Source organism: Macrobrachium nipponense, chromosome 8 (genome assembly GCF_015104395.2).
Source record: "Macrobrachium nipponense isolate FS-2020 chromosome 8, ASM1510439v2, whole genome shotgun sequence".
NCBI classification, from domain to species: Eukaryota; Metazoa; Arthropoda; class Malacostraca; order Decapoda; family Palaemonidae; genus Macrobrachium; species Macrobrachium nipponense.
In genome coordinates, this window is record NC_087203.1 from 3,521,657 (window position 1) to 3,538,219 (window position 16,563).

General features: G+C 40.3%; 1 protein-coding gene across 1 annotated transcript in view; it reads left to right on the forward strand.

Moving 5' to 3' along the window:
• LOC135222586 (mitochondrial amidoxime reducing component 2-like) overlaps positions 1 to 16,563 on the forward strand; it is a 41,845-nt gene that overhangs the window by 1,853 nt on the left and 23,429 nt on the right. Inside the window, exon 3 of the mRNA XM_064260659.1 lies at positions 508 to 630. Coding sequence (XP_064116729.1) covers positions 508 to 630 — 123 coding nt within the window. The remainder of the gene's footprint in view (positions 1 to 507; positions 631 to 16,563) is intronic.

Genomic DNA, 16,563 nt, shown 5'->3' on the forward strand with positions numbered 1-16,563 from the left:
CGTTTGTTTGCTGTTTATGTGCCGCATTTATTGTTGATCACACTTCCCTTATTGCGCAACGTTAATTCCCCGACAATGGTTTGGTGTGACCAAACTACGGTTCAGAGTGCTCTCAGGACTTTAATACGACGCCCTTCACCCCAGGAAATCATTTTTACGAGGACAAAAGAAGACCGTAGAATTTGAGCGGAAAAAGAATCTAGAATTCAAGACATGACAAATACTGCAATGTAGAGAAGCAAATTACCTTAATGCTTATAAGTAATTCATTGCATTTCGACCAAAGATAACATAGAAAATAAGATCATTATTACCTTGAGCATTCAATATTTGTAGGCGTTAGCGTTGCCAAAAAGTGAGGAAATCGAAGTCTTCCTGGGGATGAAAGGTTATTATTATTACTCTAGAAATAACTATTTTAAACTGTTTTTGAGTAAAGAATGCTACCTATTTATGAACTTAAATAAAACATACGAACTAAGAACGAATATTTTGACAAATCAACAGTTGGGAGGAAGTAGGCGAGGTATCAGAGTTGGTTATCTATCCAGTAAAATCTTCTCGAGGCATCCGACAAGAAGAAGCGCAGGCGGGAATCTATGGACTAAGCGTGGAACGCCTGGAAGACAGGTAAGACTTCGGTTTTTAATCTCTCTCTCTCTCTCTCTCTCTCTCTCTCTCTCTCTCTCTCTTCATCTCTCTCTCTCTCTCTCAATCTACTATATATATATATATAATATATCTATATATAATATATATCTATATATATATTATATAATATATATTATATACTATTATTATATAAATATATGCGATATATATATACTTTGTACCCCACGCGGCGGCTGTTCAGACCATCACTTACCAAATGGTATACTTATTTAAAAATACGATGTTCTCAGATATGCCATCAGGTAAACTAGTGTGTGATCCTACTGGATAAGTGCCACATTTGGCCCATACATTTATATTTATAGAGGGCGTGGTGACAGATGATTATTTGAGGAGCTATACTAACCAACTCTAAAGGTCAATTCACACATCAGAGATTCAAGAACGCGCCTATTGTAATGACTTAATTATGATGTTATTAATTACGCTCAAGTCTCCATGTGCCGTCACATATTTGTTGAGTTTGATGATGTCCGTCAAGTGATGGCAACAACTAGCTGCTGCATGTAGTTGTCGAGGTTGAGTCACGACAATGTCAAAAGTTGCCATGTCATGCCGACATACGAAAGAGTGTCATTATGGCATCTCAACTTACGAAATGTGATTACAACAGACATAAATAGCAATCTTGATGTACAGTGCCCATTACAGCATAAGCGATGTACTTAACAACCCCTCAACTTGCGCAGTACAGGTGCACAGTAGTCACATTGTGACACGTGCATCCTCAGCTGTAAAAGGCAGCATCTGTCGCGAATGTTATAGCGACTGTTTTTTTAGGTTCGTGCCAGATGGAGGGAGGCTATTAGAGGACAGGTTCCAGCCTGTGCACAAGGACAACTCAAATGGTAAACACAGAGGATTTTAACAATTTTATTACAAAGCTAAAATTTACCAATGTCAACAGTGAAACAAAGTTGTGATACATTAATTTGGGTTGCACAGCACCCCAAATTTAGATGAATTTAAAGTGTCCACATGGCTACTCAAAAAAAACACAAAAACCACTTAAATTGAATCGCACTTTCATTAAAACAAATAGGGACACATTCCCGAAAGTTGATTAAACAAAGTGAGCAAAGGTTTACATCAGTTAGCCCAACAATGGCTACAGGAAAGAACGATTACTTACTGTACGTAGTGTTCACGCCATTCGCACCTCCCTCATGGCTAAGTTCACACCCATAGACCACGTACAAGACCCGGAAGAGTTGCTACCTGATCTACGTTAATTAGGAGCGCACGGTGCTTTTATACCTGAGCAGATAGGGTTAGTCAATTTTACTGATAATTTATTTTCTTAAAAAAGAAAGCATTCTTCTGTGTCTTATATGATTTACAAGATAACAAAAATTCTGTTAGTATTCCATGAGGAAGGAGAGGCGATGACTGATAAATGCAAACTGACAAAAAAGAACCATTCTGCTTTAGCTGCCAGACCACCTGATACGTGGCAATTCGCCTTACATTGAAAAGCGGGAAATGGATGGATGGGTGTGAAATACGTCGCGGAAAACTCATGCACTAGTTTTTGCAACATTCTCCACCCTCCAAAAGGGGGGAAGGAAAGAAAGCAGGCAACAAGGCAATCAGACGGAGTAGGCAGACTTGGTCAAACGGGTCGTCGAAGCCTAGGCTCATGTGCAGTGCTACAGCACGGGTCTAGCTTTCGACAATAAACGGGTGCAATACAGAGTGATCACTCAAAAAAGGCAAGGACACAAATCAATAATTAAAAGAGAATCAAAAGCAATGTACAAATTGTAACTCTCAAGGTAATAATTGCAATAAATGGTTCAAGAAAAATTCAAGCAATGTCAATTCATCATAACATACTACAGAGCAACACAGACCATCTAAGGCAGCTGGATCACATCAAAATGCAATTTGAATAACATCATGGCATCAATAGACAAACAGGTCCAGGACACATCATGGCGACTGCAATCATGCAAAGGCCATGCAAGCATATATCTCCCTTCATCAATATTAACATATCTCAAAGCATCAATAGTAGAATCAATTCAACATCAATAAACTCAAGCATAGCTTGATCAATGATAAATGCAAAATCATGAAATAAACAGTCAAGACTCCTCTTCAAGGGACTTGCAACTCACTCAGTGCTCATCACAGAGCATACTCATATCAGGGCCATCATCAATGGCAGAAAATTTAATAATACACTGATGCAATTAGGCATAGGTGGTTTAGCAATCATAAAAGATGAAAATATGTCACGAGACCAGCCAATTAAGGTAAGAATAGTAACAAAAGATCACTTACACAATAAGATCATTACGATCTACAAATTCAAAGGTTCGTTGTTGCAATACAGATGCCAAAAAACACTTATACAAGGGTTTCACATGGAGGGAGTCTTCCCGTGCAATGCAAGAGTTACAAAATGTACAAAGTTCACAAATCAACACATATACTAGTTGTTCTGTTGAATCCGCCATAGACCGCAGGGTTGGCTATCATGCAACAACTCAACAGGCTCTCAGCCCTAACTCCTTCAAAACTCTTTTCCACACTTTCAGAGTTCACCTCTTTACCTTCAACAAACACATATACTACACTAAATCAGATCGTCTCTTACCCACTCCGACATCCTTTTTCTCTTTTCCACTGCAGCCTTCCTTTTCAGTCGCATACCTGCATCACTACTGTCTCACTCATTTCACTCCTAACACTACTTACATCATGTCCACTTTCTTCGAGTTTATCAGTCTGTCGATTCACTTCATCATTAACGTCGTCGTCCAGGACGTCATCTTCTCATTGATATGTTGTGTTGCACGCAGATGTTACTATCCCTCAAACAGGACTTTTAGGGCCCTGACAACTCCTTTTTCATCAGGATAAAGGTCAAGGATTCTGCCAAGGGGCCATTGACAGCTTTGGCTTTTATGATCAGGGTTCAGAGTTGTTCCTCGGCGAACAGATTCCACCATTTCACCGTAGCAAGCATCCCCTTGACAATCCCAATCAGCCTTTCAAAAAATCCCCCCTTCCAGAGAGATCGGGAAGTTTGAAAAACCCACTTGATTCCCGGTAACATCTGGTAACATCCTCGTCGTACACCTCTTGGAGAAAGGTGCTTGCATTCCTGAAGGTCATAGTATTATCACTGTAGACAGTCGAAGGGGCACTTTGGGTGACTGCAAAGCGTCGAAGCAGCAGAACGAAGGTATTGGCATCAAGGCCACTGCAGTAATCGAGATATACTGCACGGCTGGCCAAGCAGGTGATGATGAGAATGCCCCACTCCTTTTATGTGTATGGGGCTTGTGTGGTCTACTCCTACCCTCTCGAAAGGATGTATCATGAGTGTTCTGTTGGTCGGGAGGGGTGGAGGTGGTGGTTGTTGGAGAAGAGGTCTGAAGGATAACACATGCCCTACATCTCCCCACCACTCTCTTGGCAGTAGCCCTCAATCCTGGGCTCCAACATTCCTGCCGGAAAAAAGTTATCAGAACATTAACCCCACAATGCATGTGAGTTACATGGAGATGGGTGAGATACAATGATACTAAAGTACCTTTAGAGGGCAGCAATACTAACTCATTCTTTGTATTAGTAACATTAGCTAATCTATTTCGTGTGAAAAATATGCCATTACACATGACTCTGCTTAATTGTTTTACAAAATTATTAATATGAATGGGCACAGGCACGCCATTCTCTAATTTACTCTGGTGTCTCTGTTCTAAGTAAACTAATTTTAAGAAAGGGTCTGCTTGGCAGTTCCCAAATTTCAATACCAAAGACAATTTTCATAAGTTGTGTGAAGTCTACGTTACTCCCCTGCAATTTCCACAGTTCAGTGGGCGGAGTCAAAGTTCCTTCTTCCCTGAGCTCCCTCAGGGCGGCCGTGGTCACATTTTGTCACCGCGTAGAAAGGGCGTTCCTTCATGCCACAGGTGGTTGACTTTCAAATGTTGAACCTCTGGTCAAGATGTCAACTGGATTTACTTCGTGGGGACGTACTTCAACTCGATGCCACACTCCTGTGGGATTGAAACAATCTCCCCCACTTGATTAGAAATGAACGGGTTTTTACTTCCCGTGCGGCTACCTACCCAGGCAATAGCTACTTTGCTATCAGTCCAGAGCACTATGGTGGTAAAGCTAAACAACTTACAAAGATGCTTTCCCAATCTAAATCATAGTAATAATGCTAATAATTCTAACTTTGGAATTGTCAGTTTCGCTCACATTTTGGGAGTTAAGAGACTAATGCATTTGGATCTCTGTCTGACATAGGCTACAAGTAAGCTTTGCTCAACGCATCAGTAAACAGATGCAATTCGCTACCTTTATGCACAATTCCCCTCTCAAACTTACATGTGTGAACATTGTTGAATTCAGAGAGCAGTTGCTAGCTTCTAGTTGGTGATCATCTGACAGCACATCAGCCCAGCCTACCTCAGCTTCCCACAATTCTTGAAGGAGAATTTTTCCCCACACAAAAAGGGGACTGACTAGCCCTAGGGGGTCAAAATTGGTAAGACGATTGCAACTACTTCTACAGCTCTGGACATTTTTAGGGCTTAAACTCAGTCTATCCTCCCTTCTATCCCAACTTATTCCCAAAACATTGACTTCATCGGGTTCCTTGCAACCAATCTGCTGATCAAACTCCTTACAATTACTTGCCCACCATGTCAAAGGCATGTAGGCTTCGTCTAACAAAGATTTGACCTGGCAATAATCTCTTTCCATGAGTTCCCTGGCTACAAATGGCTGCAGATAATAATCGACATAGAAGGATTTAATTATATCTTCCCACCCCCCACCCCCCACTCACAGAGATGGGTTTGGAGCACTTGTTGCAAAAGATAAGGACTACTGGTTATGCCAAAAACTACAATGTTAAAGGCGTACGTGGCCACTCATTTGGCTCTCGTTGCCACTGAAAACGTGCATATATAATATCATCCAGTTGTAGCAATACTCTGTGGAAAGCTTTTGATATGTCTGGTACTAATGCATAGGGATCACATCGAAACTTAAGGAGCAAATCATATACCATTTCAACTAAGTTGGGACCTGGATAAAGGCAATCATTTAATGACAGTTTTCCCTTGACTTTAGAGGATGCGTTGAACACAATATATAAAGGAGTCGTGAGACTCTGCTTCTTGACCATAAAGTGGGGCAAGTAATATCCTTCAATCTTTGAATCAGTGACTTCAGAAATGAACCTGGCATCGAAATATGTCTGAAGGACATTCTCCTAGTCTCTTTGGTACTCAGGGTCTTTCAGAAATTGCATCTCTAATGCATTCAATTGAGCGAATGCATTATGGTAATTTGTATCTGGGCGTTCTGGCCCACGGAAAGGTAAGCTTACTTGGTGTCCTCGTTCGGTACTTACACAACTACTCTGGACTTTATTCATAGAAGTGTGCTCTGAGGTAGTGTACTGTTCATGGGAAGTGATGCCTACTGTATCTAATCTCCACCACATATCAACGTCAATCTCTGGAGTGGCTCAACAAACTCATAATGTGCGAACAACAGATGTGTTTATCCCTTCCAGGGCCCATTGTGGTACGTGACCATATGGCGTTATGCTGTTATGAGTCACAAACAAACTCACTCCATCAATCTTGTCCATACCGAGGATGAACAAGCTAAAATAATCTGCCCCAACCAGGATATTAACATTAGTAAGAAGATCACTATTAATTTTATCATTGGCCATAGTGCAACCTTTGTGCTGCAAATGTGCTTTTACGTTAGAAAGGCCAACATTATGAATGGAAGTGTTTACATCATCATGGACAAACTCTGGCACCTATGTGTATTCTACGTGAAACGACATTGTATTTGCCTTGTACAACCTGTGAGTCGAACGGTGCAATATTCAACGCTAAACGCGTTTAATAACTGGCAATCCTAATTTCTTCGCAAGCCAACCTGAGATGAAACTGTTTTGGATACCGGTATCCAAAAATAAAAATACTCTGGTGGAAAGGGGTTTGCTACGTGAATACACGGTAGGTGTAGCGGTTGGCAGTAAGGTAGCCAGCAACTTGGTTGATGGCTCGTCCTTGACCATCTTTGCAGTTACACAAGGTTTCTCATCTTTGGTTTTGGCTGCGCTCTTTGACTTATCCTTCAGTTGGTGACTGGGTTCTTCACAGGCGGCGAGACTACTTGTGATGTTTTTGAGGAGGACTGATAACTGGGGTTGTTGGGGTGGGCAACGGATCTGGGTTGTGCATTGTCTTTCTCACAAATCAAACTGTGATGTCGTCCATCACATGACTTACAATTACGTTTTACATTACATTGCCTACTGGCGTGACCGGACGCTAGGCAGTTGAAACATTTCTTATTCAAAATTAACTGATGTTATTTACCCACCAAGGTAGAGTGCTTTACACAAAGAGATGCGGAGTGATTGCCATTGCAGAACATGTAAGCGGTTACATGGTTAGCGTTCGCTTCGGATCCCTTTTTATGGGGGTTGACAATTCCTCTCCCCTCTGCAACGCATCATCCTCCATTGATCTTATAATGAAATCCAGCGCTTCAAACAACTCGTTCAATGAAAAATCACATTTACGCAGATACTTAACTACTTTGCAATAGACTTGTTCTTGCGACAACTTCTGATTAATAAGACTTAATAACATGCCATGATCTAACGGCGATACGCACAAACGTTTGATTTGTTCAATTAAAACAGTTAGTTCTATGCAGAAACTCTTGAGGTCAACATAGTCGCAATTGGGGACAAAAAGATTGGCTAGCCTTCAATGCAGAATGACTAGTGTCTGCTGCTGGTTGCCGTAATACTTCTCAAGCATTTCGCGGGCAACTTGGTAATTTGCAGCTGTTACGCTCAGGGACTGAACGACCTTGAGTGGCTCTCCTTTTAATGAACCTAACAAATAGTATACTTAGCAACATCGTCTAGATCAGGTCTACTATGCACATGTGCATCAAACACTTCAGTAAATGTGGCGAATTCACTTTTTTTGCCTTTAAACGTGGGCAGGGGTAGCTCTTTGAGGCATGGTAAACAGGTTGTTGTCTGCGTTACGCTAGTCAACGTGCCAATACGACTCAATAACAAGGTTACAACTTGGCCTCGATCTTCCAGGACATTAATGACTTTATTTTCGAGTGATGACACTAATTTGACTGTGTGTGACATGTACAACGTATGTAACTGTTTCTCATCTGATTGAATTCTGCCTAACAAATTCTGATATACATTCACAGTTAATGAGTTTATGAGATTTATATTGGCACGACTGGAAATGATGTCACCCTTGACGTTATGTCAACGATTTCCCGATTGCTTTTTCTGCCCGCTTGCAGCAGATTAATCTAATGACACAAGGAAATACGGCTGAACATACGCCTCACGCATGAGCATCAACTAACACAATGGTTATGCTAGCCTTGCACTGGCACAGGCTTTGCATCCAAATGTAAGTGTTACATTTAAAATATATATTCCATATATAAAAAAGCCGATGACCCAAGGGGTCACTGACGAGATAGCAAGGAGTGTGATAGGGACCGATAAAAGAATGCAAGCTAAGCCTTGGCGTGTTGTATCAGCGCCCTGGTTTGCATTTGCCTGTAGTAATCAAATCCATTGTTGTGTAAAACAGGTCACAGTGCTTTCGGTTTGGAACATGTTGACCTATAACCCACAGACGACTATGTGACTTCCTCTCATATGTTTGTCTGTCTTCATGTTAGTATGCTGAGCTAAGCTTTGCTCTCCTATGATTTTGTAAATGCATTGTAACTCAGAACTCTACTTCCTCTCCTAGAATCAAGTTCTCTTAACCGCCTTCTTGCCTCTACTCAAGAGATGTAGTTTCGCAAATATATTGTTAAGTTCATCATCATGAGTTTGAAACATCTTCGCCTTTATACCCAAAGAAGATACTGACTTAGAAATTATCGTTGCAATCGAAGATACTCCAACGAGGATGGGAAGTATACAAACAGATACTTGCATATACTATCACAGGTCTTAATAATCCACAGGGCACCTTGTTATACAAAGGTCCAGCCCTACACAAATAGCCCCTAACGTGGGCAAAAACAAACTAGGCTCTGTTGCAGAGCACCTAGCCTGCAGTAACTTTTGAGTTTTCATTACACGGAAGGCATGAGGGTAGTTGCGAATGACCCAGTGCTTTGACAAAGACCATAAATGAGCTGCCGTTGTTTGGGGACTGGATCCTTAGGGCTATCCGGTAGAACGAAGGACCAAAATGTTGCAAATGTTATAGTGACTGTATTTTTTAGGTTCATGCCAGATGGAAGGAGGCTGATAGCCCTACCTTAGGGGACAGGTTCCAGCCCGTGCACAAGGACAACTCGAATGGTGAACACAGAGGATTTTAACAATTTTATTACAAAACTAAAATTTAACAATGTCAACAGTGAAACAAAGTAGTGATACATTCATTTGGGTGGCACAGTACCGCAAATTTAGATGAATTTAACGTGGCCACACGACCACTCAAATAAACACACAAAAATCACTTAAATTGAATTGCGCTTTCATTAAAACAAATAGGGACACATTCCCAAAAGTTGATTAAACAGTGAGCAATGGTTTACATCAATTAGAGCAATGATGGCTACAGGAAAGAACGATTACTTACTGTACATAATGTTCACGCCATTTGCACCTCCCTCACGGCTAAGTTCACACTCGTACGCCAAGTACAAGACCCAGAAGAGTTGCTACCTGATCTACGTTAATTCAGAGGAAGAGGGTTAGCCCTTGGCGCACTTTGCTTTTAAACCCAAGTGGATCAGGTTAGTCAATTTTACTAATAATTCATTTTCGTCAAAAAGAAAGCATTCTTCTGTTTCTTATATAATTTACATGATAACAAGAATTCTGTTATTAATCCATGAGGGAGGAGAGGTGAACTGGCAAAAAAGAACCATTCTGCTTTAGCCGCCAACCTCCTGATACATGGCAATTTGCCTTACATTGAAAAGCGGGAAATGGATGGATGGGTGGGAAATATGTCACGGAAAACTCGTACACTAGTTTTTTGCGGTAGCGTCCCAGCTGTGACCTCTGCTACTTTCCTAGCTGCCCAGCTGCGCCCTTCATGGAATCATCACTTATGTGTAGGAAATTCCAGTGTTCTTCAAACCCATGGGCTACTTCCCTCCATTGCTCTGTGGTCATGGGTAACTGCATCACCTCAGTCTCAGGCAGTAAAAAACTGCTGATTGTTTTGGGAGATACTCAGAATTGGAATGACAGGCTCTTGTAGGATTCTCCAGTTGCAAGGAAACGCAGGGTAATTGCAACACACAGGCCTGCCTCAAAGGGTCTTTCCCAGAATGTGAGATTTTTCTTTATGTAAGGCGAGACCTGTTCAACATTTTCATTGCAAACTCCTCCGTAATCGTGGTAAAGTTCCTGTACAGTCCTGGAGTTCCAATTACCAATTTTTTCATTAAGTTTAAGTAGTAACTTTTCTCCTCTCTTCTTTGTAAGTAGAGCCACGCCCAGCATCTCCTTTTGCATCTTTATGACTCCTTGCACTTTCGTTCATACTGTAGGCACTTCATTACTCTTAACTGCATCAGGGCATAGTAATGATATCACAACATGGCCAGTGCTTGAGGATCATGTAAGTTGTCAACTATCACCTTCAGAAATTCCTGGTCCTCCATCTTGTCCCTCTATCTGCTCCTGGAACGGGAATGTGTGCTGAATTCTCACCACCCACTTTATAAATACACTCCAACATGTCCTGATACAGTGGCGTACGTCGCCATGTCATTGCGTATATCGGAATGTGTCTTATATATGTCGTAAATGCCTTTACGGCAGTCGCCGTCCATAAATACCGTTAAAAGTGGGCGTAGCGTAGATCATCGATATGTGTATGACTACGTACGTCGGCAATCTGTCTCGACGTATGTAATGCTGTCATAAATGCATATTGCATATGTCGTACTGTTGTCGTAATCAGCTGATTTTTTATTTATTATTATTATTTTTTTTCGTAGCCCTAACCAAACCAAACCATTATGCTGGTCCCAATCTTGAATCTTAAATGTGTGATTTGACCTTTAGATGACGGGCAGCCAAAATATGCATAATGTTACATTACGTCACTGACCTAAGGGCTTCTGAATTTTACCTCAAGGTAACTCAATAAAGATTATCAGATGCTATTCTACTGATCTGATGGTTGAACAAGAAGCACTTGGACATAAAATTTTAAATCATAATAAAATTTAATATAGTAGGTGTGAATACACTGTTAAGATTTACCATGTATGTAAAAGTTTGGCTGATGATATAGGGTGATTATTAAGATCACTTGGGTCATATCTAGGGGAGGGCCAAGTTCACATTCCATTAGGGGGGGAGCCCCCCTTTTTCAGCATGGGGTAGCCTTCATAATTTCGTTAGTTATTTTCGGCAGAAGGCTGATTTTGGGCTCAAATGACCCAGAATATTGTTTATTATTTCTTAACACAAAGTAATTTTGATCTCTTGGGCACCCCTAATCAATAAAACACAAAATTTACCCTCAAAACCATATAATTGTGATTTTTATAGTATATACATGTAATGCAAAATATAAATTTATTATACAGAATTTAATAGCCTTCAGTAGACATATTCTTGGGAATGATACAATGATTTACAGACAGAAAACAGATCATAATATAATATATCAAGAAAAATAATTATAATTTTCCTTTATGAATTATTAAAATAAAAAAAATTAGCAATTTTCAAAGGGAGATACCGAATATAGTAAACACATTCTTGGGAATGACACACTGATTTACACACAGAAAACAGATCATAATATAACATATCATGAAAAATAATTATAATTTTCCTTTATGTATGATTGAAATAAAAAAAAAATTACCAATCTTCCAAGGCAGACACCGAATACATAACAAACATGAAGGTGTCTACAATAATTTTGCTGCGTATAGTACTTATTTCTACCATGAAGAAAACCATGCTGTAATCTCCACTAGCATGTACATTTGCATAAATCTGTACATTTAAGATGCACTTTCACAACATGAACACATTTGAGAACAAACTTTATGGCTACACTTCAAAAGTTCCCGCCACACCACGTGGGACGCTTCAGGAACTGTCATCCATACAGGTCTGAATACTCAATCAGAATTTTTCCCTGATACACTGCTCGAAGACAGTGCTGCAGGAGGACATTTTGAGTTGGAGGGATGTAGTACTCAACATTTTGAATTCTTTCACAAAACATAATGCAGCGGAGGTCATTGATAGTCCAGATTTTCCTCCACATATTTTAACAAAAACTTCTCGAGTTCCTTGAAAATAGCCGAATCTTCACTGAATGTCTGGAAGGGTTGTTGCACAAGACCACAGAAAACTTCGGTCAGTTCTGGTGAGGATCTTTTCCATGCCTTAAAACAAATTGCTTTTGATCTTCCTTTGAAAGCAGAAGTTGTGTCACAGCCTGTCATTGTGACAAACAGAGGGAGTGCATTTGACATAAAGCCAATATCTAGAATTCTTTTCTTTAGCCCACTGCCATAAAGAACATGAATTTGGCAGTCTTCGCTGATCCCATGGAATCGGCATAGTGGCCAATTAAGATTACCACAACATCAGAATCTGACGTCTTTACAGTAATAGAGGTGCATGAAGAGCTCAGCACATGGAGAATATGTATTACAATTCTAGTGTCAGCTTCTTCCTGTTTGAATTCACCATCCATTTCTTCCCCAGGGCCAATAGGCGTACTGTGTAGTTGGCAACATCAGTTGTGTAAACATCTCCCATGACACTGTCTCCTTGCATCAGTTTCTGTAAGAAAGCGAAACAGCTCTGTCTTGTTCTTACTGTGCCGTAAAAACTCACCCCAGTTCTTAGGGATCAGAGTCTTGGGAGAAACTTTTAACCTTGACCCCTTACCTCTGTCACTGCCAATTTGTTCCTTGATTGAATGTTCCCGGTAACAGTCCCAAACACCGTCCACTCGGTAAGCTTTGCGCAATTTCATGTGAATGAGTTTGAGCATTTGGTTGAAACCATAATCCTGGAAGGTGTGAATTCCACGAGGAGTGAGAGAATGAATAAGGGCCCCTCCGTCATGAATGACTGCATCATACCGATACAAAGAATTGGAGTGGTTTTCATCATCACATACTTCATTAAGGATGAAGTCCACAATGGCTGACTTATTTGAATGGTACATTTTCTCCTCACTGTAGGCCATTGAAGGTGGAAAGCAATGTGCTTCATGCGCAAAAAAGGTTTCAAGGTCTCCTCCTCGTTTGTCTGAGGCAATATACATTCTGCTGAAGAGGAATGCACTAGACCTGAAGAACTGCAGTTTCTTTGACTGAGGATTCCGACATGCTTTGATTTTAAAGATGAGAATATTGTTCTTTTTTTATGGGATGATCCACTGGTACGGTCCTCTCAACAATTATTTTTTGAACAAATTCACTGTATTCCTTTTGTCCAGTCTATTCCAGTTCAAACACTGCTTGACTTTTCTCACTTATCTGTTCAGGTGAAGAAATGGATTTCCCTTACTCTGGATAATATCTAGGACCCCTTTCATTTAAATGTTCGTAACTGCAATATCATTTTCTTTCAATGTACTTATTCTCGTGTGTATATATATATAAATATATATATATATATATATATATATATATATATATATATATATATATATATATATATATACATATATGTGTGTGGGGGGGGGGGGGGGGGGGGGGGGGGGGGGGGGGGGGGGGGGCGGGGGAGGGGGCGGGTTCGTTTTGGATGAGGGAATATTAATAAAATCTTATGATTTGCTGTAAAGTCTGCCACGACTCACACACGTAAGGTTACGGGGTAAGAATGAAGCACTTTTGACTTACCTTGCGTTAGAAAACTGTTTAATTAGTTAAGGTAGCCAGGAAACCAGCCATTTAGATTAAATTAAGTTTATTTACACAAAATTGAACAGCCTTAAGACAAAATGAACGGCAGATAAGCCCCGTGGAGAGGGCACAGAATACTGTGTTAAATTATTCTAATTCACAATAACATGAGAGATGGGCCGAATTTACGATCTATGCAAGGCTGGTTGCTGATTATTGATGATAATATCTTCTACGGTGAGTGGGCACTGGCAAGGAGGCAGGTGCATGGAATTCAGGGCAGTCGGAATCTGGAAAGGCCTTCCAGATTACCATCAAACACAAAACAAAGACTTCTCTCACAAAAATTATGACTAATGCACTATGGAGGGAATTTACCCTTAAATCAAACACAATGCTGATAATATGGAAAGAAATCTAATACTTATGTTGAATAGCTCAATAAATAGCTTTAAACAAGTCACAAAGGAAACACGTGATGCTAGGCAGGGGACAAAGGCGTTCGTAGAGAGAAAAGGGAAATTTGAATAATGAAAATAGTGACAGTTTTTTCGTCTTGGAGAGATAGGGGCTGGTTGAATTTGCAACTACTAGATGTACAGTTGGCAGGATCAGATGACTCCATAATACCGGAAATAAAAAGGTCTTTCTTCTAAGCTAGAACACGTTCTATATAGCTACATCTATAACAGCTCAAGAAAGACATTTAAATTTCATTTCTCGTAATAATCCAGTAATGTGTAGAGACACTCGAAAAAAGATCTCAAACCCCTAAGTTTTGAGATAACACAAAAGATCTCAAAATAATAGCAGGTTATCAAAATTTAAACTTAATTACAAAATATTATCAAATTTGTGTTCTATTACTCTTCTCAAGGCAATAATATAAACTTATCAATTTAGACCCTTCTTAACTGACTAACTTCCATACAAAGCAAAGTTCCACTATACTGGTATCATGTAACTCTAATTTTCATAATCACGAGCATCTGAAAAGAAAAGGCACAATTAGTACTGTCATTCTAAAATTGTATCGCTTATATAGACAGTGAAACAACAGTAGTGATAAGATAAACAGAAGAGCTCACAATAGTGGTGTGGCACATGTGGAGATGACATGAGTGAATATATAGGCCTAAAGAAAGTGAATATAGGCCTTTTCAATGTGCTAATAATAACACCCTATTTAGGCCGTTCTTGTAAGCAGGTTGGGTATACTCAAACACGAGCAATATGCAATAGCTGTATTTTCACACAGTTCAATACATGATGAGCAGCAGTGCACGTGACAGTGTTGAGGCTACGCTTACCCAAGCGAGACTGCCCCAGACTCAATTTCTCCCGCCTTAAACACATTTTGGCGGGAATACAAGTAACTTACATATGCATCATATGGAAACATCCTACATCCCTTCTCTAAAATAAATGTATTACACTTTTCATGAAATTGAAGGTTTATCAAGTAATTATACAGAAGAGAAGTGTAAGGCATACTGACGACAAAATGGTGTTATATGAGAGAAAAACAAATCATATAAGTGGAACGTGATTACGTGCTCATTGCAAAGTAGGACGACATTTAGTTGCATGAAGTTGACAAGTTATTACAAAATGGCCACATATTCAGTGCAAAAAAGAAAATGCATAACTAAAGAGAAATCAAATTGTACATAATTGAAAAATCACAAAATGTAGTTTTTATGCCAACTCGGAGGATTTATTTTCCTCGTCCCTCTTCTAGGTTGGTGGTCAGCACACGAGTCAGCGGGGGAAAGTGAACGAGTAGGTGGGGAAACCTGCACTCTTATTTCCCGAAGATGTTTTCTGTTTCTCGTTGATATTCTTCCACTACCATCTAATTTTATGACATATTGGCGGTCTCCTTTCATTTCAATGACTTTTGCAATACGATCCCAGGCCTTAGAGACAACATTTTGCACTGCTACTGTGGTACCCGTTTGCAAGGGGCGGAGTCTCTTTGCACTAGAATCATGACAGAACTTGACATTTCTCAAGTGTCTCTCTTCTCCTCTCTGTCTATCATAATGTCTGCCCACTGCTCTGTTATCTTATGGTAGCTTTTAATCATGGGGACTGAGTCTCTGAGTTGTCATCCCATGGCTAATTGTGCCGGCGATTTATCGATGTCTCTTAGGGGGTATTTCTATATTGCAAAATGGCTCTTGCAAAACTATCTGTGTCGAGGCTTCCGTCGCTTCTTGTGTTATCTTGAATGGTTCTTTTTGCTGTACGTACTGCTGCCTCTGCCCTCCCGTTGGATTGGGGGTAATGGGCTGAGGATATTCTCATCCTAACCCCCCATTTCTGTAGGAAGCTAGCCACTTCAGTGCTTACCAAATTGGTGCCACCGTCAAGAGAGATTTCTTCCGGGGCACCCCACTGCATGAAGTATCGTTGGAAGAGTGGGATCAACTTAGCAGAAGTAGCACCACTTGGGAAGAAGGCAATTTCCAGCCAACCAGTAAGCCTATCTGCATATGGCAGATATTGTTTTCCACATATTTGAAACATAGTGACACAGGTATTACTAGACGTATGTGCCCTTCATCATATGAATACACCACCAGTTCGTCCACGATGCCAAGTCGGTCCCGTACGTTAAAAGACGGCTTTATGCTGGAGTCGACTAGATTTCTTGATACCGGCCAAGAACCTGCGGCTACCATACTCTTTAGCAGCTGATATTCCACATCGCTTTCAGCAGCTTTTTTAACAGAATTCCAGTCGAGGGTTATGACGTCATCACTCAGCGACGTGATCAACGCTGCAACGCACGAACTCTCAACCTCCTCCCCCATCTCACTGTCACTCCCATTTATTAGGCTTCTGATTACTGGGTATCTTGAAAGAGTATCGGCTGCTGAGTTTTTTCTTCCCAGGAATGTATTTCACTGTGAAACTGTATTGTAATGTTTTTTTCCTTTAATCGAAGCAAACGAGGATTTGCAATGTCTT